General features: G+C 40.8%; 2 protein-coding genes across 5 annotated transcripts in view; both read right to left on the reverse strand.

Moving 5' to 3' along the window:
* Positions 1-421: 421 nt before the first annotated feature.
* LOC110948955 (GRAM domain-containing protein 2B-like) lies at positions 422-12,701 on the reverse strand. 4 transcript variants are annotated; one of them, XM_051953597.1, is made up of 13 exons: positions 8,862-12,701; positions 7,978-8,112; positions 7,800-7,872; positions 7,440-7,512; positions 7,056-7,159; positions 6,540-6,629; positions 4,437-4,508; positions 4,293-4,355; positions 4,095-4,185; positions 3,856-3,912; positions 3,651-3,750; positions 2,154-2,264; positions 422-1,540 (listed from the first exon to the last, which is right to left on the reverse strand). In XM_051953597.1, exons 1-13 carry the CDS (start codon positions 9,029-9,031, stop codon positions 1,525-1,527), a joined length of 1,155 nt encoding a protein of 384 aa, XP_051809557.1. In that variant the 5' UTR covers positions 9,032-12,701; the 3' UTR covers positions 422-1,524. The 4 variants fall into 4 exon arrangements, with proteins under 4 accessions (XP_051809557.1, XP_022046436.1, XP_051809556.1 ...); XM_022190744.2 differs by having other exon boundaries at positions 7,800-7,857; positions 7,978-8,115; XM_051953596.1 differs by having other exon boundaries at positions 7,978-8,115.
* A 117-nt stretch (positions 12,702-12,818) lies between these two features.
* The window catches only part of LOC110948953 (receptor-type tyrosine-protein phosphatase S-like), a 70,318-nt gene continuing 58,421 nt past the window's right edge, over positions 12,819-24,715 (reverse strand). Inside the window, exons 27-36 of the mRNA XM_051953599.1 lie at positions 24,385-24,560; positions 24,108-24,227; positions 19,917-20,071; positions 19,020-19,305; positions 18,206-18,384; positions 17,684-17,810; positions 17,449-17,574; positions 16,581-16,735; positions 16,286-16,421; positions 12,819-15,528 (exon numbers count right to left, since the gene is read on the reverse strand). Of these exons, the coding sequence (XP_051809559.1) occupies positions 15,460-15,528; positions 16,286-16,421; positions 16,581-16,735; positions 17,449-17,574; positions 17,684-17,810; positions 18,206-18,384; positions 19,020-19,305; positions 19,917-20,071; positions 24,108-24,227; positions 24,385-24,560 (1,529 nt within the window). The 3' untranslated portion in view covers positions 12,819-15,459. The remainder of the gene's footprint in view (positions 15,529-16,285; positions 16,422-16,580; positions 16,736-17,448; positions 17,575-17,683; positions 17,811-18,205; positions 18,385-19,019; positions 19,306-19,916; positions 20,072-24,107; positions 24,228-24,384; positions 24,561-24,715) is intronic.

Raw genomic sequence — 24,715 nt, forward strand, 5'->3', positions numbered from 1 at the left:
TTGATGGAAAAAACAATGCACCAAAAACATTGGAAAATAAACTAACTTCAGATCTTCATAAAAGGGAGGAGATGAATGCTGATAAATTTTTGGATTTGTTCAACCTTAAAAACCTGAAATAAGTTGAGAATTTGGAAACATCTTTGTGCCAGTAGAAATAACAGAAAGCAGTTTCTAAAATAGTTCAGTGTTTTCCTATAAATTCAAATTTTAGAAATGATCCATGTAGCTGAATTCATACATGAATGTATGACAGGACATACGAGAGTTTGTGTGTTTTCACAGGTACTTTTTACAAAATATTAAGGTTGTTATGCATGAGGATGTCAAAAAAATCAGAGTTCCACTACACAGAAATCACAATAACAATTATTTTAATATCTATATAAACTTTAAAAGAAGAAATAAAACATTAGCCAAATTTATTGTTAACTTTGTTTATTGTGTTTTTTATGTTAACTGAATTGTACTGAAAATACCAGCGTTAGGAGGTGAAGAGAGTCTAACTGTATTATACGTTCCTGTGATGCAGTGGCAGCGTTACCGGTGCTGGATTATTTACAATGATATCACATTTACCATCAATACTGGCACATCACAACATTCATTTAAACAAAATGTTCCAAGTTTGATCATAAAAATTGGTTTAATGCAAAATGTTGGCCAAAAATATGCTCAAACCCTGAATGTAATGCATTCCCAAATATTTATTTTTAGGGCAAAAGGTCAGTAGCAGTAACATTTACATAACATTTTTATGCTAAAGCAATCTCAGCCCCTGAATTCGTTGTGCATGTACAGTTTAGAGCAGTTGAACCAAACCCTGCCTTGAGTTTAATGGGAGTGACTGCCCTCTGCTGGCTGATTATTGTCATTAACAGTCTTTTTCTGAAGCGATGCACCCACATTCCAGCAGTCACCTTACACAATGTAAACCCTTAAATTAAGTATATAAAAATAGTTTAAAATCAAAGACAAAGTGCTTCTTTTATAATCCCATTAAGATCGACTCCAGCATGTCCTCACTGTTGCAGACCGTGTTGGTCCAAGAAAATGACAGCCAAGACGCCAGCAACTTCTGCTAGCTGAGCTCAGCTGTTCACCGGCCAGGAAATAAAACATGGCTTCAGCAGGCTGCCTCCATATGGCTCTGTGCAGGAGAGCCTCCCTTCACTTTTTGATCAGTCAGCAGAGAATCAACGTGCTCCGAACAGAAAACACTGTCCTGATGAGTCTCTGCCAACACAATCGCTCATCCATGTAGTTCACCACGTGTGGCCTGGTTCTGACATCCCAAAAGCATCTTCATGCTGACCTGCATTCTCTGTAGAACATCGTGCTGACACAGAGGTTTCATTTTGTACTGTGAGGGGACTTGCTGTGTGCAATATTGGAAATTTGTTTGGTCAAAACCTTTCTCTGGAACATGTATGTGGGACAGACAGAGACTTGGTGTTTGGATGGAGAGTGTCTAGCTATGGATCAGCGCACAGAAGGATCTTAACAGAGGTGTAGAGTCTCTGGTTAATTCTCTTGGTACCTGGTTAAAAAAGAAAAAGGAAGCAGCATGAGAGCCTGAATCTAAAGTAGAAATAATGTTACCACTAAAATGTTCTATGAATATAAAACCTAAAAGCATTCATTAGCCACTGCAGTTTGACTCTAATTATAGATTTTTAGTGGAGCTGGTCAAAGTGGAGCCAACTTTAAGTACTTAATATGCTAAATAATTTATTCTCTAACTCTGTATCGCATCATTCCATTATGTTTTGTGTGTAAAATCTAAATTGAGAAGTTAAAAATAGAATTAAATGGAAACATTCAAGTATCTGAAATGTCAAATCAATGTACTTTCCATATTATGTCATTTTTAACACATGAATGCACTTGTTTTAACAACATCAAATGTGATGTAACTCCATTGTTGAGCACATTTTTAAGCTGCATACTTTCTAGTGGGCGAGACTTTCCTGGAATATCATCTTTTCTTCACATTGCAGTTAGAAACCAGTAGAACTACCCTCTTCATGTCTAATCTAATCTGCACCTACTCGTTTCAACTGTCTCCAGAACTGGTTTTACCACAACAGGCTCCCTGCTGTATATCCCTCTTGACAGCTTTCATTTTTTTTCGTCTTCGCGTGTGTGCTTACTCTCTGTGGTAAGAAGACAAATCGTTCAGGGCTCCCAAAGAGTTCAGCTGCTCCTCCAGGGCTATGATCCTTAGCCCGATGTACCCAGACGCCAACAGGAGCAACACAAGTCTGCAAAAACGCCCACAACAATGTCCTCAGCGCACCCTTCCGACTTTACGCTCTTCCACTGCGATGCACTCGAGTGAAAGTGCATTGTGCAGAAGTAATCGAAGGCTGAGCTCACAGCCAGTACACGAGAACATAGTGTACAGTGGAAACAATAAGTTATCAGTAAATTGTATCTGTGCAGAGTGCGAGTGAACATTGTGTGATAACGTTTCCCAAACCCCATCCCTTGAGAACATTCAGCCAATCCAGTCAGCCCACATAATAGGTGTGTTTGCACATTGTTGCACTTCAGAAATGTCGAGTCTGAAAACAATTTGACATAAAGCAAAAACACTGTGTTGTGTTATTTGCAGCATTTTTCAGATGTGCTGCATTTGTGGCTGCATCCTGCACTGTGCCAATAAACACTGAGCTTACAAATGTTAACCCTTTTGTCGTGCTGCGGGTCAAAATTGACTCGTTTTAAAGTTTGAAAATGTGCGGGAAAAAATGAAGTTCACAGTGAAACTTCTGATGTCCAGATTTTCAACATTTTGGGAAATCTTTGAACATTTTTTGGTGGAAAAAAAAGAAATGTTAAAAATGTTTCTTTAAGAACATTCACATAAAAATCAACCAAAATCCAGCGAATTTCGCTGGATTTTGGTTGATTTTTTATGTGAATGTTCTTAAAGAAAATATTGGAAGTTTTACTTCTATAAATGTAATCACTTTCGTTATTTTTAGGGTTTTTTTGAAGATTTTTACTAATTTTTTGAAAATATTTACACAAATTTTCTTGCCAAATTTATTTAAACAATAAAACTTTTAAGGGAAACTTTTAAGGAATTATTACAATTTTCTTCTTGAAGGTTTTGCAAATTTTCAGAAATTTGAGCAATTTTTTTGCAGAATGTTTGGATTTTTTTTCAGACAAAGAAACTAGATTTTTGGTGCCTGTAAATGAGGACATCAGGAGGGCTGAGGTCAGGTTCACAGTCATGACTAGAAGGATGAGCCGGAGGAAGTTTGGCTGAAAGTCCCAACTCAAGAAATAAAAGCCCTTTGTGCTTATTATAACATCCATGTTTTAATTGCTAAAGGATCTTCTTCTGAAAATTTTCCATTAATAGACATGGTGGGGGAAGAAATCTAACAAAACCACCACAACAAAAATGCATTAAAATGCACCACACAGGTGTTATATTACAAAATATCATATTGTTGCAATACTATACTTATAGCTGATCGAAATGGAGTTAATTTTACCTACTTTATATTCATCTGAAACCACAACATAACTGCTAAGTAAATCAAATGGAAAGAGGGGAGTGAAAATACATTATCTCTGAATCACAATGAAGTTGCATAAAATGAGTCAGATGCTCTAAGAAATGCAACACTTACAGCAGGATGAAGACGCAGAAGTAAAAGCTGAGATCCCTGCTTTGTTTGAGGAAGAAAAACGGCGTGACTCTGTCAGTTACCCCCCAAATCCACGATACATCTGACAAAGAAACAGAGAAACATCAACTCACTATCCCATAGCGACACCATTCTTTGTGTCTTATGGCTGATTTGTACTTGTGTGTGTGCGTTTGTTCACACACACCTTTGTAATCTTCATCTATTAAGCTGCTGTGGCGAGTGGAATTGCTTCTCGACGGACCTGAAAAGGCAAAACTGTGTTGTTATGTTCGGCGGTATTGTTAGGACACTTCAGCTTAGCAACAGCATCCTCGATATAATCATCTCAAATGGAGAAGTGAACTTGAAAAACTGAAGTGAAAGCACTATTTCGCAGCTGCAGCGGCGAGCACTTCTCCCTCTCTTTCTCATGCTTCTCTCTACCTTCACTGGACATTTGAGGAAAGCTGCTGTCATTATCGATGCTGCTGAAATCGTGATCTCCGCAGTCCTCCAGGCTGGAAAAACTGGACGCCTGCAGCCGAGGACAGGGATGTTAACAGTCGTTTGTCATCATGCATTATGCACTCACATTCACTCAGCTGTAACAAGATCCGTGCAGCTCCTGGGCAGCAAACCTACCACTTCTTGATCAGCTTCGTTGTCTGCAGAGGAGAGGTGAGGGCTGCTGTTTGCGCTCTCCTCCTGTTTCAAACACAAACAGGCTTGGAAAAAAAAAGGCCTTTGTTTCAGAATTTATGTGCATCAGACGAGCTGCTACTGTACCTGCGCGAGTAAACAGATGCTGTGGAGGAGTTTGCAACACATCTCACGGTTCCTCAGAGACACAAACGAATACTGAGAGAGAAAATAAGCAGGAGGAAGAATTAAACCTGGAAACTACATGTTTGATTTGTACTGAGAGAGGTGATTTGAAATCTCGGCTCGACAAGCTGCCAGTTTAACCTAAGGAATCTGAGTGGCAATTTTCCTTCTTTTCAGTCCAGCATTCACCTTTTCTTATTATTACTGATTGGCCATTCACACTGAAACTGTGATAAAATGACTGCTACTTATTTGATGAGTGTATGAACGAGTACACAGTACGCAACAGAAGGGAGTTCACCACTGTGCAATATCCCCTAAATGTCAAAGGATTTAAACCTGCATCGCCTTACAGTAATTGCATTACTTCTCAAGGGAACAGTTTGTTCTTCTTTAAAATTTAAAAGCAGTTTAGATTTACTGCATTAGAGAAAAATAACAGGCCCCACAGCAGAAACTGAAAGCACCTTCTGTACCTTTTAAACCTCCTGATTACTGCTGCAGTTGAATTTCTGCAAATTTTATTGTTGGTTATTGATCTTCCTGGATCATTTTCCATCTTTGTGATGGTCCATAACAATTTTTTTTCCAGTTCCTCTGGCAATTCTCTCCCATGTAAAGCCACAGTGCAGACACGCAGATAGACTCATCCCGCAGCTTGAAAGCGGAGAAAGTTCTGGTCATTTTGTAAATGAAACACAAGTGTTTTTAATTTGTTTCACTAATTACAAGTTATCTAGCTCGTGTGGCAATCATCACTTTTGTTGCTTTGAGTTTCTACTGTAGTGCCTTTATTTTCTACACTTGTCTGTGAATCGCATCTGTTTTTGATTGTTCACAAGAGGAAATACTCTGTCAAGTGATAGAGTTTGGAATCATTTATGAACAAATATTGCACACTTCTGTAGCTTTGGTAAATGCCACTTAACAGAGCATCTATAGTCTGAGCTAGCTTGCATGACTTGTCCCTAAATAAATCATTGTGTAAATACACAAAATGCAGCAACAACTATAATACATAGAGTAGTACAATAAGACTATGATATAGGATCAATGAAAATGCCTACATGGATGACTGGTCTGTTTCAAACTGGGTTCAAAATGATGACGTTAATGATCAATTATTAGAAATCAGTTTCGCGTCCTGTGTGTTAGAGGTTCAATATCAGAGAAGGACATCTATTTATGGATGGTTTCACAACGACAGTAGAATTCCCTGTAGATGTATGTCGTGTTACTGAGTCAGAAACCCTGAGAGGTTTCATCACTCCACTGAGCGCCCTGGGGACCTGATTAGTGTGCGTCGGTATTAAAGCTGCAGCAGGCAGAAATATGGAAAAGGCAAATAAACAAACAAAAAAACCCCACTATTGTTTAATAACATACAGTCTTCTTGCAGCTCTCTCCTCTCTGGTCTAATTTAAGTGAACGTTCTTATCTGGCTTCACCCAGGATCCAGACTCCACTCCTCCATCTAACCTCTTGTGACACCACATACTTCTGGCGCTGTGGCTTTCGTTGCTATTTATACTGCCTTACCTGCTCTGGGTGATTGGATAAAATCTCCCATCATGGGTCAGATTCTCTGGAGTCAAGAGGAGGTGCAGAAGTCTAGTTTACTCTCAGATCACCTGAATTACATTATGCTGAAACGTCAATACGGAATTTTTACCCAATCATGCTACAAGAAATACTGCCTACCCCAGCTTTACAGTGCAATGATTGCAATTTTAATTTGGATTGGCTTTTAATCCAAAATTTTAGCTGCACAGTTATACAAACTATATACATCTTTGCATTACAGCTATGTATTTATATTTATCCAATAAGGTTTTCTTTTTGCTCTACATACAAATACAGAAAAAAGCACATTTTAAGACACTTCAATGTGTGTCTGTGTAGATTCTCAGTCTTCCAGGTCCTGGTAATCCTTTGAGCTTTAGTTAAAAAAGCAACTGGTCTTTACTTTCATGTTTTTGAAACCCTGAAACCCTGAAAGAGAAGTCTAGTTGCTTTTCCCCGAAGCTCCTGAGAATATAACATGTATTTCTGAAAGTGTCTGACCTTCTCTCCATCAGCGGAGTGAATAGACAGCACCGACAGCGCCGAGTTATGTTTCTTCACCTCCCTCACGCTGGAAAGAGGAATCACCACCTGCAATATGTTGAGAGAATTAGTTTGATTCTTGTTCCCTTTACTGCCTCACACAGGACATTACAGTCGCCTCCCACAGTGACCTGAAACATACACAAACAAATTAAGCAACCAGCTTGATAGTTTATTCTCTGTGCAGGGTCCTATAATAATCTCCCTTTACGCAGCCCGTCCTTGATAATAGGGCCTGAATACAGAAGATGAAAGTTAATTCCCATGCTGGGTAATGTTAATGTTGACTGTTGCTTTATACCTTTTGGGACGTGTGGGCTCTAAAGGCTGTTCTACCGGTTAACTTATACCAGAAAAACAAAACATTTTAATTGGCCTTTGAAAACAAATGTAGTGTTACTGCTGCTATCCAGTGTTCATTAAATTTATCTGTGTGAGGATTAAGCTTCACTTTAGTGCGTCTGAGTGCGTTACCTTGGTGTCTTTGAGCAGCACGGAGGAGTGAAAGCACACGTGGTTCTCGGAAACAAAGAGTTTTCCATGATAAAGCACCTCTTTCTGCAAGGCACAGGTGAACGCTACAATAGGCACACACAGGCACATTGTGAAGGTATTAGGTGGGTGTTTCTTGAAAAAAAAAAAAACTGCAGTGTCACCTAGACAACAGAGGCATGGCTGCCGAATCATTTACTAAAGTGTTTCATCTCTGCAATCACTGCAAGCCACTTGGCAAACTAAAAGTATTAAGCAGGACTTAATCGGACAGCAAAGGCATCCGGGACAAAGTGTTCAAAAAGGACACAATGTGATGCCATTTCCATAATCAATATCAGCAAATAAGTAACAGACTCGGCTCACTGTGTGTCAGGTTCTCCTCCTCGGGAATCTCCGGAAACAGTTTGTGGAAGCTTATGTTGCGCTTTGAGAAGCTCTGGAAGGAAAAACAGTGAAGTGTTAATTAAGTGTGCATTGAGTGACGAATGTGGATTTTTATTGATGTGGTTATTACAGATACAGAAGCAGCTCCTTATTTAAGCGTTCGGGAACTTTAATGTTCGCTTTTAGTGTTTCTTCTCTAGCTCTGTGGTTGGTTAGTATGAGGAAATTATCTGAGTCTAAATTCTCTTCTGTTCACCATGCAGTGCTGTTGACTAGTATGTAGTTTTAAAAGCGTACTTTATAGTTATAATCCTCAAAAACAATGTGAAGCGGACATACATGTCTGGTGATGGACCCATCTGATCGCTCAGGATTCTCCTCCGTTATGGTCTGCTCCCTGAGGACACAAAGACTTCAAGAGATAAAGATGATTTCGGAGTAATGTGTTTGAAATTTTAGTCCAAACCCTCCCCAGTGTTTTGGCTAAACTCTGTGTAATGTTGAAGGCAGAGTCTACCTGAGGGACATGCTGGAGTTGAGGTTCTGATGGAGCTCCTGGATCTCCTGCTGGGCGTCATCCAGAGACTGACTCTGCTTGGATTTCTTACTAGGAAACCTGCTGCCTCGTCTTACACCGAGTCCTCCATCCAGACTTCTATCCCAAGAGACGAGCAGATAAATGTCAGTCTGATAATCCAGCTTTCATGTGACGCACACAGGTGAGAGCGATATAGAAGCACATAAAGTAATGAAAACATGCTAATAAATGAACGCATTTTCCCCCTAATGGGAGCAGCTCTTAATGTGTTGACTTTCAGAGTTAACAGCACGGATCAAACCCACTCCTGCGCGCAGACGGAAAACATTTCATTACATTCACTTTTATTTGTTTGCAGAAGGTGAAGAATGATTCCCCACAGAGAGATGAATGCGGCTCATTCACAGACACAATTTGCTTTGTAAAGCATCAACATAAATATCTGTACTCTGTCGCAGCACTGCTGACTGAACAGCAAATAGGTACAAGAATACTTCTGTTGATGTTTGCGAATCTAATCTCATATCACTGTCAGCTGGAATAGGGCTTTTGTGTGAAAGCAAAGGAAACCAGCAACCGCAGTCCTTGAAAAACCTCTCAAAATAGCAGCTGTACAGACTCCGCATGCACTGTCAGCCTGTTAGACCTATGGTTAGTCTGCTGTCTCTGGGCAACAGCATGGATCTCTGGAGGATGATTTCACTTTTGTAAAGCAGCCACCACAAAGCCTGGTGACATAACGCAGCCCCACTGTACAGCAGGTGCTTAGAGGAATCATTATCTGTCTTCAACAAACTTTATAGAGCACCTGAAAGGTACAGACGGGGAAAAAAGTGCCAAAAGAAAAAAAGGTTATTACTCACACAGCGCTGTCCAGGGAGAATCTCCTGTTTTTCAGACCCATGATGAAAAAGAAACACTTCCTCCTCTGAGACGCACTCACACACTTGTACACATAATTACAGTACAAGACTATATCTTGATCTCTTAAGTTGCGATTCTTTTGGTCTCCTTTCCTGATGTAACTCTGCATGGACAAGCAGCAGGTAAAAGTCAACCCACTTTGACAACTGGCTTTGTGTTATCAGCCAATCAGCTGCGAGAGGTGGGAATTTTCACCCCAACTAAACCAATCAGTGAACTCAGGTGTAAAAGGCCACATGTCCTGCGTAGCTTCTGCTCCTCGCTGGCAACTGTTGTCATGCCACTACCTACCATGACCTTTTGACACACACACACACACACACACACACACCTGTACCCACACACTCAGTGCCAAACAGGTATGCAGCGGTCACGTGTTGAAAACATGACAGTCACACAATGTTTTCTTCTACGCAACCTGTTCAGCCTGCACAGATAGACATCAGACAGACAGCAAGGACATCAGATAGCATTGATAAGAGACGGGACAAGACACCACATTACTTTAAATAAATCATTTGCACAACAGTTTCATCATCTCATCATCATCTCTGAGGATATTAAATGCAACGCCCTTTCATTCCAAATGAAACGACACTTTTGTGTTTAGATTAATAAATAAAAGATTGGCTGTTTGATTTCTAAAGAAGGCTAGACTGCGGGGCTATTCATTTCTTATTATGTAACACAATTTTTGATCTTTGAATGTTGCGCTAGATTACACTTTGAAAATGTTGTTGCTCTTTTATTACCTAAAATTGCACAACATTGTGGTTGTTGTTTTATGAATTAGTTTTATTTATTTTTTATGTTTTCAAATTAATCTTTTCTGTTGCCCTATTTATTAATTGTATGTGATCTATTATTTACTGCGCACTAGTCCTGTAGTACAGTCTAATGAACTTCACTGTACATATAATCTGAGGAAGTGACGAATACAGTTAAAGCTGGCTGTTCAACAATAGATCACACATTTAATATTGTGTCTCCGCAACTGTGTACAGCTGTAGTTTTATAATATATTCAGTTATCAAAAACAGCCAGAACTAAGGGGACAGACACGCAGAAGGAAGAGCATGTGTGTAAATTGTAAAATAAATGATGATTTACACCTGTAGTTTTTCTGCTCTGGCACAGAAAATGCCTGCTCTGAAAAATCACAGTAGAAAGACTATAATAACACATCATTTTGGCCATTGCTTTTACTGAAAAAGTGCACAAAGTCACATTTTCTATCATACACAACACACTTTCTGTTTGCTAGTGTCAGCGGTTATTCAGACCGAGATTTTTACTCAGAAGCACAGGAGCTACTCAGGTTGGGCAGCTTTCCTTTTCCAGCTGTCCGCACTGTCAAGCTGTATGTGCTCATGTCTCATATGATATCTGACTGGGTGTCATATCAGATGGTGGCTCTCCTCTCTCTCCGTCCTCCACTGAGAAGTCGGTGTCATTTCAGTTTAGCGTTTTTATTCATCCGATTTCCCTCGATCATGATCATTTCAGGTCAAATACAGTGCAAGTATTTACTATGTGGGATTATGTGGCGGGAATTGTTTGTATTTCCAATCAAAATGAAAAGCAGAAATGCATCTCACTCTGCTAGTGTGTGAGCAGCACACTTTAATATAGTCTGGAGATTGAATAGGGGACTGTATGTGTGTGCTTCATGTTGTGTGGTTGTGTATGTATATTTGATGGTATCATCTTGATTGTTTTTGGTGCCTTGGGTATTTATTTGCATTCTATATTTACTACTCTGCCTGCAGGGACTGCGGGGGGAAATTAGCAGCTAAATCTGATACAGTGAATCTCCTATGAAATTAGTGTTTTGTTGCACAGACCCTGACAAATAAATTAAAAATATAAGTAGAGGAATTTTTTTCATAATCTTTTACGTAAGCTTTTTTTTTATTCAGTTCAGCTTGTCTGGGAATTTAAAGGCACCTATGCTGTTTTAAAGTGGACAAAAAGAGTGCAATGTACAGTCAAAATGTGATTAAAATCATGATTACGTATCAGTTTGGCTTTAAATAATTCACATACTTTGCAGCCTAATCCAGCCTGAGGCCACTGTTGTCAGATAAACTGTGAATCTATAGCGCTCAGTGAGTGTTTGTTTTGAGGAAGGTCACGCTAACAGTCGTGACTCATGTCTGTGCGATGTATGAATTGTCACCGTGTGAAAATAGAGCAGATACCTTGACATAAACCCAAGCTTCCTTATACAGATGAATGAGGGGGATTTCAGCATGAATAGTCTAACTAACTGTTGTGTCAGGTTACCAAGCCTGTCTCAACACATGCGAAGACGGAAATACAGCAAGTTAAAGTCCTGAAAGCGCTCAAATAAACCTACATGGAGCACGAATTTTTTTCTCTCTTTTCCTGTTGTTACTCTTATACAAAGGAGCAGTGGCTTAAAAAGTTCACATTCAGTGCATAGAGGTCGAGGAACGCCTAGTATCCTCCTCTTCCTCAAATGCATGATCCATATCAGACAGATCACAGAAACCATGAGGATGATGGTGCTGCATGTGAACTTTATACAGGCCAAGAACTTTTCTGCAACTAGCACGTGGTCCCGTAAAGTCAAACCGGAACAGAGTTCTGCTGAGGCCACTTTAGTTTCAGTATTTCAGCTGATTTCATCTCCTCGAGCATGGGTGTGCGACGTAGGGTACAGAGGATGCACACTGTCAACATTCCTGGTGCACAATCCTAAGCTGTAGTCATCTAAAGTACATTAATACAGAGAATGGGTGGTGAAATGGAAAATATAACACACATCTATCATTCCTTTGCTTCAAGGGAAGTTTTTGTTCTGCTGTTGGTTTCTTTAGTTTTTTGTGAGACACCTGCAACTCGTAAGCTAGTACATCATATCAGTTTTGTAAATTGTTACGGACTTGGAAAGTTCACAGCCTGGCTTTCAGATCAGGCTCAATCTGCTGCACCTGTGAGATTGAGCTCGGCCGTTGCCAATCAGCTGGGCGGGGATATAAGGAGGGATCTCCCAACTGCTCAGTTGATTGTGGGTAGGTGACCTGGAAGGCTTGACGCCATCAGTCGGCCTTTTTCTGGAAGCCTCGTTGTCATGTCGGTGCACAGAACCCAGCACTTCCTTGCTTTTGTTTTGGGGAATGTTTATCTTTAAAGGGGTTTTAGTTGTTGTTTGGTCTACCACCTCGGTAGATTTAGTTGGCGATAGTGGTATTGAACCACACACTATCCTCTTTTAGACCACAGAACCCCATTTTCTGTTTGTTTGTGCAGTTTTTGTAGGTTTCATCCATAACAACTTTGGTTCGTTTAGTTTTGTCTGAGACAAGAGGGGGGTGAAATGTAACAAAATCTATAAACGAGGTGCAATGAAGGTTTTACAGGAGGGTATGTGGCCTATTTTGGTACCCTTATAAAGAACCATGCTGAGAATTTCTCCCCTTTTTTTCTTGTACTTCTGCTTTAGAGAGTGGTATCAAAGTTTTCATACGACTGTCACATGTCAAACTATTTCTTTGTCGTTTTTTAGACAAACAGAATTTCATGCAACCAACTGGTTCTGGTCACGAAAATGTTTCTCCATGCAGTTGTGTTGCCAGATTTACCTGTCAAAAATCAGCCTTATCACCCAAAAACTGCCATCATTTTATTCGTAGCCGAAATGAATGCAGCATATTTCAAAACTAGCATTTTGAGTGCACTTTAACTGCAAAAAAAACGTATTCTAACATTTTCTAGGAGACATTTTGTGTGTAATTCATTTAGCAACAGCTGGGCGCAGTGACAGCAGTGCACTTTATTATCGATTTACTTTGGTCCCATCTAGTGGACGAGGAATGAATAACACATAAAGGACAAAGAAATGAATAATAACCCCACAGGAATCAAGCAGCTCATTGTGCTGTATATCCAATCATCCTGCTTTTAATACAAAGTCAAGATACAATATCTACATCTATGGTTTGAAAGGAAAGAACAGGTACATAAGTGAGGGGGATGGCATCATCAGAGCTGGCCCTCAACACATTTCATATTATGTTTCGCGTGTGCCTTTTATATTTCTCTTGACACAATAATCATTAGAAATCGAAGGAATAACATATTTCATATATGTCAAACATTGTCAAGACTTCAGGACCACACATAGAGTTCATATGAGAATAATTTCAGATTCAAACGATAACCTTTGCGGGCGTGTAAAGTGTGTAGCTAGGCCATTCTTAACCTCTTTCTCTGTCAAAAATACACTTGCTACCATGTGCTTTCAAGCAAACTAAACATCGACAGCTTGTCAGGAGGTTTTCCGCTGATAGCTCTGCTTTATACATCTAACTCCTCTGATGCCCTTACACCGATCACAGGGGTGGAAAACACACCTCCGCTGCTATGATCCCACCGCTGCTGTTGCTGTGTAGGCTGGGGTCGGGGAGGGCTTCAAAAGGGCATCGCTGTAAACTTAAACTAGTTCTGCCTCTAATTTACATCTCTAGCTAGCTAGTCGGACATCAGTAATCAGTATCAAATAGCACCCTACACAGAGGGCATACTTTATGATCATAAAGCAAATAAAAAAAAGCACCAAAACTGACCAGTAAAAATAAAAACAAACAGTGACAATATCGTACTTTAACATTGGCTCGCCAAAGAAACAAGTAAACAACATCTTATTGGTTATAATCGCTAGAAATCCCAAATAAATAAAAACAAACATAAAAATAACAAAATAGAATAATAAATATCTTTTTAAAAAATCATATGAAATAAATATGACAAAGTGAACAATAACAATAAGGCTTTTTTGCGACAATAAGAACTACATCACATCCAATCCCACATTATATCTTGTGCTCAGACGTATGTAACTGTACTGTATAGGACTCCAATGATAGACTGTATGTACAAAATTGGTGAATTCGCCCGAGATGTCTGATACATTGCAACATCGCTGTGCTCTTTAATCACCACATGGGACCAATTATGATTATATGTCAAATTAAGAAAAGATTTACACCGATATCAAGGACTTGTGCAGTTGTACTGGAGTTAGACGGAGGGGAAACATCAACTGGTAAAGTTGGGATGTTCTGTACAGTGGGATTTAGGGAACAGAGAAGATTTTAATGGGGTTTATATGGAGGGGAGGGGAAGGGAGAGAGAGAAAGAGGACTGTTGAAAATGAGCGATTCCCCGCTAGCTCTGAATATTTTCTGGATTTCTCTCATTATCTTTCATTGCCAGTAGCCTTACCTAGTAAAAATATAAGAAGGATTTAACTGCAAAGTGGTGCAATTCAAGTAGGGAAGCTTCAGAGGAGGAAGATGATCAGGAAACAAGTTTCCATCCTCAGGAGGAGACGATGCATGACAATTAAAAGTTCAGCACACGATGCATGAGCAGTAAGCAGCATGTTGAAACACAAAAAGACGAAAAAGAAAAGAGTCAGCATAAGGCAAAGACGTACAGTAAAAACACACAAAGATCTACAGAAATGGGCGGTGAGAGAAAGAAACTGACCGGAGCTCAGTTCTCTCGTTAGCATCTCTTTCAATACGCCACTGCTGAGCTGACACAATGGGACTGACATCAAGAGGAGCTGAGCTGGAGGATGAATGAGGACTACAGCAAATAGCAAGCAAGCTTTGTTAAATGAAGACTGCACTGGGTCGCGAGTCTCAGCCCAGTTCAGGGTGCGGTGGGATCTAATCGCTGCTCTGAGGCCAGCTGTTACTCAGTGAGGACGAGACTCAGGGTGTGAACTGATCCTTGACCTTTTTGTTTAAGAGCGGTCTCTAGTCTGACTTCATGTTATGCTGGATGACAGAAGGAGCCATCTCTCCTTATAGGCCACAGTTCACGCTGCAGGGTTTCTCTTGGCACTGTGCATTGGGTAAATGAGCATCCACATGCTTCTCCAACAGTCCTCAGGGTGGTGAGTCCAAACTGTAGGCTTCTGCCGAGGCATGACCTCGTCTTTTGCTTCAAACTACAGACACCTTTGAAATAGACTCACAGACACATAGAAATGTTCACCGTAGAACTTTGTAACCCCTTTAGTACACCAAACCAATAGATACAAAGTTGAGGATAAAAAGCCCATTTAGGGTGCAGCAAATATCCAGGCTCTTTGTGTGTGTTTCTTTTTTTTTTTTTTTTAATCTTTCTGTATTTTATACACATAGAGAATCATAATTCCTGTTCAGAATCCATTTGTATTTCACTGGTTCATATTGGAGATAGCTGACCACAACACACATGTATTATACGTCCTTCACACTGGAACACTGAGGTAAGTATATGGATTACACATGGACAGTCTCCACACCCAGCAGCTCCTGGTGAACGTGGGTGCTAAGAGAGATTTCTTGTTGCTGTTTTTTTGTCGTTTTTGTCGTAGTTGGTGTAGAATTCGTCTTGCTCCCGGGGGGAAAAAAAAAGGTCCAATGTTATTGTTTCAGGCCGTCTTTCTCTTGTGTCACGTGTTGGTTTGTTTGTGGACCTCGAAGCAGAAAGATGGGTGGATGTTGGTCTCGTCTCTTACGTTGCATAGTGGTCAAAGCTACCCAAGTACTCGAGAGCAGCCTGGTAGCAGAACTGATACTCGTCCTGGGGGAGAGGCAGAAGGACAAAACGGGAACAGAAGTGTGCATTTGTCACGACTGAGTGTCAAGCAGATGTCTCACACCGCTCATCCAGTTTCATCTTACAGCACAAATTATGGAAAAGCTGTTGAAATACAGACTGTACTCAAATCATGACTTAATGTTGGGAATGCTGAGTCATATTTGAAAAAGACAGAGTGTATGCTATCATGTTTACGAATGTATACTTTTGCAAAATGCATTTTTTGACTTGCCGATTAAGATTAACATTTGTAAACACGTGCTAGCACAAATCGTCAAATATATATGTGTATATATGTACACACAGTCTAGAAATGAATAAATAGCATTTGTATAGGCAAATATATAAAAATGACACTGCGATAGAATGATACATTTGTTTGCATTGGCTTAAACTAATGCATATGAGCTTTTAGAAGCTACACTTCATATAGTTTTCCTGCTTTTACCGCTGCTTGTCAGTGAGCATGTAAGACTGTATGGTGCACAGAGGCCAAATGCTGCCAATATCTTACACTTTGTCACAAATAACATCTGATAACATTAGGGATGTTTTTAAAGCAGGTATACATACTTTAATTTCATTATTGTTACTGAAAAGATGCAAATAAAGCCTTAATATTCATCCAGTGGTTAAAAACAGCTCCACATTTGGCCAAAGGTCAAATTAAAAACATTACACAAACAGATGTATTGCTTTAGACAACACCAGTAAAATTCCCTGCTTATTATATGCTTACCTCGGTCTGCACCATGGCTGGTCTCTGTGTGCGCAGCATTTTGACAGTTTGGAAGATGTCCACCGCCCCTTCGTAACGCATCCTCTCCAGGACAATACTCAGAGTGATGAAGACACCTGTCCGCCCCACGCCAGCACTGCAGCAGTAAAGAAATGCATTTTTTTCCCCACAGTTTACAGTTTGTCAGACCTCAGCCAACTCTGCGCTACATTCTGCAAAACCTACAGCAATCAATATGCTCACAAGAGTTAAACTGAATTAGAATTTAATGAAGAATGAAGGGTTTTGTGTTCACCTGCAGTGAACGCTGATTGGTCCATCCTGGCCAAACTGCTCCTTGGTTTTGTGCACTTGGCCAATAAAATCAATGAAGCCCTCCCCAGATTTGGGCACGCCTTGCTCTGGCCAATCAGTGAACTGGAACTGACGCACTGTTCGCGATTGGCCATCCTGAAGGCAAGAGGAAGTCAAAACAATGCACATGAGTATTCACAGAAAACCAACACAAATCATGATGTTTATACTGAAATATGTGATAATATGAAGTCATTATTTCAAAATGGGTATTTACAGAGTTTATTTGCTTTAATGACAGAGTTTTGAGAGTCTGCCAGGCAAGATCCTTTTTACCTTCTAATGATTACTGTTATCTGACCCTGAAACAGTGGCTGTGGTTAACTTAAAGCTGTAACGTCAGTGCGTCTGCTATTGTCAGCCACTCAGTAGGCAATTACATCTTTTCTCTTCTGCTCAGCCTTTCTGACTCCCCTTTAATGGAGATCAATAGTGCATCTGTCGATATGGCGTCACTGCAGGACAGGCTTAACTGGAGTTATCTATGACTGGCACATATGTGCACGAGTGAAAGAGCGCACACAGTCATACACCACCATGCTGTCAAGGTAATCCGGAGACCGCATGGCTGAATGAGTAATTCACAGCGTCTTGTCGATAGTGTTAACCTGTTGTGTTACACGTATTCCCATAAAAACACACACTGACCAGAACACACTACAGGTCGATGGGACATGCTTTGTGCCACCGCCTTCAAACAACACCGATGGAGTAAAGCCGAAAAGTCAAGGAGCGTGATGTTGCACAGTAAGTGAATGTAACATTCAGAAGGAGAGCAAGTCTTAAACACACTGAAGGCGTGAACCCACCCTGGCATCTGTAACTTTGAACTCCCGGAGGATGTACTGAGGCATGTTGTACTCCGCCATGGGGTCCACCACGAAGTACTGGTACCTGGCTGAGCGCTCTGCGGGCCAGTACTGGTGACACTTCTCCTGATGGAGCAGAACACAAAGTATTGATGATACTTGCACAAAGGGCTGAAATGCTACAAAACAACATATTTGTGTTACTGACTGTATGCGTGCGTTTTTTTTCCCATACCCGTCCCATTTCTCTCAGCTTAGTCAGCATGACCACTATGGTGGAGTTGTGTTCCCACAGCATCCTCCAGAAGTCCTCTGTAGTCTCAGCCAGTGGACCCTGGGTGGCAATGTAGCCTCTCTGCTGCCTAAACACACACATACATACACAAGTTATGCAGCCACCTCCTCCCTTCATCTCCCTGTGTCTTCATCTGTCAAGCATCTGAAAAGGGGGTCAGGCTTCAGGCAAGAAGAGGAACAGTCAAAACATGTGTACAGCCGCTCTGAACGTCTGAATCATCAGAAAGTCCTCAGCGTCTGTCCCCTTCACAGGGACCAAAGCGGGTTACATGCAGCGAGACAAATAATGGGAACATGTATAAAGTAATGACAGATCTGACAGGACGTGACAGATGAGAACACTGTGGTGAAAACCTATCCAATCCGTTCACTCATCAAGCCATCACAGGAGGACGGGGGGGGGGGGGGGGGGGGGGGGGGGGGGTCAGGTCATATTAGTGTTTGTAGGAGGAAAACATACCTGTATCCATCTATGTAGCTGGCGTTGATGTAGTCAGAGCCCTCCAGGCCTCTGATTGGCTGGAGGCAGACGCGAGTGGTTTCATAGGGCATGATGTTGACCAGTCGGTTCTTGAATTTGTTGCAAGGCAGGTTGGCTGTGACAAACCGGGAAGTGTGGGCTTTGGTGTTAGCCAGCCGCTGGATGGAGACAAAATGAGCATGTAGGATTTTATTTTATTTTTTTTCTGAGCTTCAAACTGTATTATGTAGCAGATCAAAACCAATTTCACATGGCAGAGCGCAGGATAATTTAAAGCGCTTTGCCTCTAAAATGCTATGCGGGTGTTTGAGATCCACTGAGTGGGTTGTGAGATGAGAAGAATGGGGCATTGAAAATGGAGAAATAGTGCAATGATATTTTTATTCACACTTTCCATAATATTTAGGGCTGCAACTACTATTTTTTTTGTCAATACAGATGAATATGTGAATTATTTTCTTGATTATCTAATCAATCTCTTTCATAGTTTACCACAAACCATGGTATCATTTTAAGCCAGATTTCTCTGTTAAATAAATGGTCCAAAACCCAAAAATACACAGTTTGCTACGAAAGAAAAGTATAATTTCATATTTAAGAAAGTGAAACAAATTAGATAGATTTTATCTATACATGATTAACTGACTACTAGTTTCAGCTCTAATTATTTTGTTTTCAAGAATAGTCACTTAAGCTGATGCTTCTTTTCAATCCAACTTGTCCAACAAAACATCAGAATAGAATTTTTATGCCACTGCATTCAGTCCTCTGCCGTATGAAGTCTCTTCTCTACCTTAAACTCCAGCTCCATGCCGGTGACATGCTCCCCGCTCTCCACCTTGGACAGCTTCTGCATGTAAGAGTACAGACTCCTGGCAGCCACCTCAGTGTTCCCACAGGCCACGGCCTCCAGCAGGGCCTCGTGGATGAAACTGTATTGATCCTCTGTTTGCACCATGTAGTTCCTCTGCGAGCGCATCAGAGTCACGTGACCGTAGATATCCACAGTGCGCTCATGTCGAATGCGCTCCAGCATGGCATCGATGACGATAAAGCATCCGGTACGACCAACACCAGCACTGACAGAGGAGGAGAAATAAGAGTTCTTGATGTTTTACTTTATATCAGTAGTTTTGTGAAACAAAATAATACATTTTATGCAAAGAGTTTGATCAGAAGAAACTAAAGCCGGTTATCTAAGCTGAGCCTCCAAACTAGATCTGAAAAATGCAAAAATTCAGCCCAGCAGTTCCTCTAATGCTCTCTAATAAACACATTTTATGCTGTTTGTTTAAGCTGTGAAAATACTGAAGCACAAATACAACAAATTGTGGATATATATGGGATATATGCTGGACTTCTTCTTGGCCGGGGGCAGTGACAGCATGGTGTCACAGTGAGGTTCGCTGGCAGGAAGTTGAGGACTGTACTCGGCCAAGAAATCGTATCCAGCCTCCCATAAAACCACATTTTTGTATTTATACACTTCAGTACACTTTTGTACAGATCAAACAACCGAAGTGTAATTCAGTGACCTTTAGATGTGTTACTTCTGGATGGAGCCAAACTGGCAAATTTTCCTGGTTTCTAGTCTTTTTGCAAAGCTAACCATTAGCTCACTGAGGCTTCACAGTCATGAGAACCAATCTTTGCATTCAGCTGTCTGCATTCGAGATAAACGTTTGCATACCTGCAGTGAGCAATGATTGGTCCAGCATCGGGAGGGTTGCAGGCTTTGACCCTGCGGAGGAAGTTGAGGAAGGGGGTGGGATACTCTGGCACGCCGTGATCAGGCCAAGCTGTAAACTGGAACTGGCGCACCTCTCTCCTCTCGCTGTTTCCACTCTGAAGTGAGAAATGGGCAGGAAACATTGACTTTACTATCACTGAAGTCATAACTGTCTGCAGATGTACATGTGTAAGCTCCATCAGCATTGGATTACAATGAAACAATGTGCTTTGTCACAGATCCTCTGAACTGTCTCCAGGGATATTACTAGGTTTCAAGGACGGGGGGGCTTAGCCCCCAGGAGATGCACAGGATGTGAGTAAACGTTTAATTTTACAAACAGCTAACAAAAACTGAGAAATTGCATTTTCACTTTTCGGACAGATTCAGATTTATTCAGAAATACTTTACTGTGTAAATATTTTAGGCCACAGGGGCCATGACTTTTGCTCACAACACAATAATTCAGGGCTGCCAACTTGTGACCAGACCTTAGAGTGAGATTTGGTCTGTGACCGATGCTGGCGGGGGTCTGGGGGCCCTCTCCCAGAAAATTTTGAAAATTATTGATCCTATTTCCTGCGTTCTGGCAAATTTTAAGAGCATTTTGCCCTAATTAAATCTTATTATAGAGACAACATTAAGGGATAATAAAAACATTGAGCTTAACAAAAAAACAGAAAAAAAAACTGAGCAAGGGCAGGCAGTATTGAAAATGGTTCTTCTTGTAAAATATGGATGAAAGTTCTGTGGTAGGATGTGCACAACACAATTCAGTATTTTCCATAAATATCTGCATAATTGAAATAACTCCAGCAACCACTTTGTAACATTTGTCTTGGAGGATTCTAATGCACACACTCAGCAGCTTCAAGTTGACCACATCAGCCAACTAAACAATAAAAAGTGCTTAAGCAAAAGCAAAACATAACTTCATAACTTAAATTATCCATTCACTGAACAGAATTACAATCAGACACTGAACTCTCTACTAAAGGTCAAAACAATCCACGTGACTCTACAAACTCAACAGCTTTACAAACTCTAACATTAAACTCTCCACAAGGATCCAAAATAAGTTAGACTTCTGCATTAGAGCTTGAATTATTCTTCATCTACTTCCTGAAAAGTTTGGTCAATAAAAAGACAAAAATTAATAATTTCAGCTGAACTAAAGACACAGACTTTGTGATTTTTCTGCTCACATGCTGTGTTGTTGTAAACTTATTCTTTCAACCCCCTGGAAACCAGTGTTTGTCCTGTTTTTGTGTCACGTCTCGGTGACCCTAGACAGCGGGAGGTAATGGTTTTTTTTGAGCAACACACTATACTATGACGTTTTTACAGTGAAGGTTCTACTATGGAACCAGTTTGATATGTTCAGGCATTCTTTGTGTGAAAACTCAGAGATTTGAGGTATCAGAAGGTGATTTTCAACTTTCTTTGTTAACTTTCTGCTGTAACTTTCAACTAAATTTACTTCACTAAGCTGTGTTCCTATTGGCTGTCCAGGTGGCTGCTTGGTGTAATCAGGAACACCTGAGCAGCTCAGTGTCTTCCTGCTTTATGTCTGCAGTCAAACATTTCCTCTGCTTCTCTTCACTGAACTGGGTTTGGCTCCATTGCTTTAGTTTGTTCTTTAGGCGTTGGCTTGCAGCTTCCAGGAGTAAAATCATCTTTAATGTGTTTCTTGGTGTGTTTTAGGGCTTTGTACTGGATAGTTGTCTTGGTAAATGTGGTTCTTTAGCCACAGTTAGCACATGGTGCTAATTGTTGCAACTTGTGAGCTGTAGAAGATTTTAGTCTTTGGGGCTGAGTGTCAGAAAACATTTAGAAACCAACATCAACTGAACACTCAACAAGGTTTTGAACATCATTAAAGGTAAATCCAACTTTTGCATGACGATGTCTAATTAAAGGACATTTATTTCCAGGGTAAATGTGTGATATTCATCCTCTGGAGCTTCTCTTCATTGTCTTCCACCTGGACTGGTTTGGTTGAGAGCATGTGCAACAAACATGTGAAAACTGCACTTTAACATCAATGAATGACACTGAAGTTTAATCTCTACATAAATGAGACAGAGTCTGGATATTTTTGCTCTGTCATTAAGTTTAGGGAAAGTTCAAACTAAAGAGTACAGTTGAGAATGAGCTTATTTTGAACAAACATCTCAAACTTTAAGCTTCAGCACCTCTAGCAAGATATTTTAACAACAAGCAACTCAAGAGATCCAGAAGTTGGAGAGAGTTAGCTTTAACTGAGCCAAAGAACATGTGGGATGCTAACCTAGCAAACATTTCAGACTTTTCTCTGTGAATTCTGAGAAATAATTTCCTATTTCATGACAGAGCTACACATCTGAACTCAGTCTCATTAAAACACTCTAATTCAGTGTCATCCATCCATATTAAAATGCAGTTACTCAAAATATTTGTTGCATGAGCTCCAACAAAACCTGTCCAGGTAGAAGGCCACTTTGGCAAACAGGAAGTGGAAGATTCCAAGCAGATTTAATGAAGGGGGAACCGGATGTTTTGTGGGTTTTAAGGCTGATAATGATTATTAGTGAGACATTTGGAAGAAATATTTATTTGTAGTAAATGACAGTATTTAAAATCTTGGAGTTGATGGCGTTTTTTCATCCCAAAGGCTATACTATGATGTTTTCTCAGAGACAGTCTATGCTACTCTGTTCTGGCCCTGGGCCGCTGCACTCCTCTGTTGTTTTCTGGATTGTTCTCAGCTGGATGCCTTCGTCCATCCGGCCTCCGTTGACTCGTCCCGCCTGCCGTCTCTGGAGCTGAAGCTGGATTGGAACAGACCAAAGTACAGTCCAATCATGATGCCAGCTGCCTCTCAAAAGGCTCCTTCATCTGGCAGCACTTCTTCTCAGGGGAAGCTGAGCTTCAGCAGAACTCTGGAGATGTGTTCCAGTCGTTGGTGGATGTGTGGGGAGATAGAGAGGGACCTTTAAATGGTTCAGAAAGGAAAACGGGGAACCCATTGGTAGTTTTATTTTAGGGTGCTACTGCGGTGTGTTCTTGGGTTTTAAGAGGGGAACAGGAAGAGGGTTTTTTTCGTATTGATGATCTTTAACTTTCTTCCTGGTTGGAATGTCCATCAATGTAAACGTGAAGTTCACTTTTAGTTCTGTTTATTTATTTTTATTTTACTAACACCCATTTGCTTTTAACCCCCTCACATGTTGTGTTGTTGTAAACTTACTCCTTCAAATAAATGCTTGTCTAACCCTCTGGAAACCAGCGTTTGGAGTGTCTTTGTGTTGCTCCTCACCTACTTCAGACAGGCGGGACAAAACAACGTTTTGTGGACCAAAGGCCATACTCTGACGCTTTTAGAGCAACCTGCTATACTATGATGTTTTTTGGATGACCTGCTACACTATGGACTTCTTCATTTACGGGCACCAAAAAATACTATTTCCTGCCTGAAAAAAATCCAAAAATTCTGCAAAAAACTCCCTAAACTTCTGAAAATTTGCAAAACCTTCAGGAAGAAAATTCCACTAATTCCTTGAAAGTGTCCCTTAAAAGTTTTATTTTAAAAAAATACCCCAAATTTGGCAAGAAAATTCTTGTAAATATTCCAAAATTGCAACTAATGTGCAAAAAAAACCAAGAAAAACTGCAGCATTTGTGAATATACTATGCATGTTACTATTTACTGTATGAGATTTCTACTAACTTGATGTCTCACAACACATCAACAAAAATTTAGAGAAGCTACACTTGGAAGCTACAGCTGGCCTAGTTTCTGTGTTTGTATGTAGGCCACAGAGACACGGCAGTCTGACGGCCCTAGATTAGCCCCCATCCTATAAGAAACTGCTCTGCTTCAAACAGTGATCACATCTCAGCTCCTGACACAGGGAGGCTGGCCTGGTTTGAACACTCCATGAAGCCCAGACTAATCTATTATCCTCTATGTGTCCACACGCGCCACTTGCTCAGTGACGGCGGAAATTCGTGATTACTCCTGTTGCTCCTGGTTCCAAACTGTAAGCTCCAGAGATCAAAGCAGGTTTCAGTGGATATGGCATTAAACCTAATAAAGGTAAAGGCAGAGCGGCAAGTCGAGTGTGGATGAAACAGAAGGCTTGAAGAGAGTGGGGGTGCGAAATAATTTACCTTATGCAGGGAGAAGGTGCGAACGCAGAAGGTGGCCAGCTCCATTGTGTCCAGCAGAGTGACCTGGATCATCCCATAAGTCTCTGTGCCGCGGCTTGGCCAGTACTGATCACACTTTATCTACGAGGATAATGACTGTTACTCCTTCTGTAAGTTGGTCAAATGTACTAACAAAGAAGTCCATTAAACTCTAAATCGCAGGTTGGACAGACAATGCATTGATGTGCAACTGTAAAATAGTGGATTTGGGGCAGTGGGTGAGGGTTTGGTTTCCTACCCGTGATTTCTCCTCCAAACGTGTCATCATGACGACAGAGGCGGTCCGTTGCTCCCAAACCATCCTCCAGAAATCCCCAAACGTCTCTGCCAGTGGTCCCTGGGTAGCAATGTAGGCATTCTGCTTCCTGTAGCCATCAATGTAGTTGGCGTTGATGTAGTCACTCCCCAGGATACCTGCAAATGAGATACTAGTGAGGCACCTGCTAAACTGCAATCTGCATAAGTGACATAATAAATGAATCTCCATGTCGGACATCAAACAGACTAACGAACTGCTTGTTTCTGGCAGCGACGGCTTTCAAAAGACAGGCTCCTGGATGAGTACCGGA

Source organism: Acanthochromis polyacanthus, chromosome 9, assembly GCF_021347895.1.
Source record: "Acanthochromis polyacanthus isolate Apoly-LR-REF ecotype Palm Island chromosome 9, KAUST_Apoly_ChrSc, whole genome shotgun sequence".
In the NCBI taxonomy this organism is placed as follows: Eukaryota; Metazoa; Chordata; class Actinopteri; family Pomacentridae; genus Acanthochromis; species Acanthochromis polyacanthus.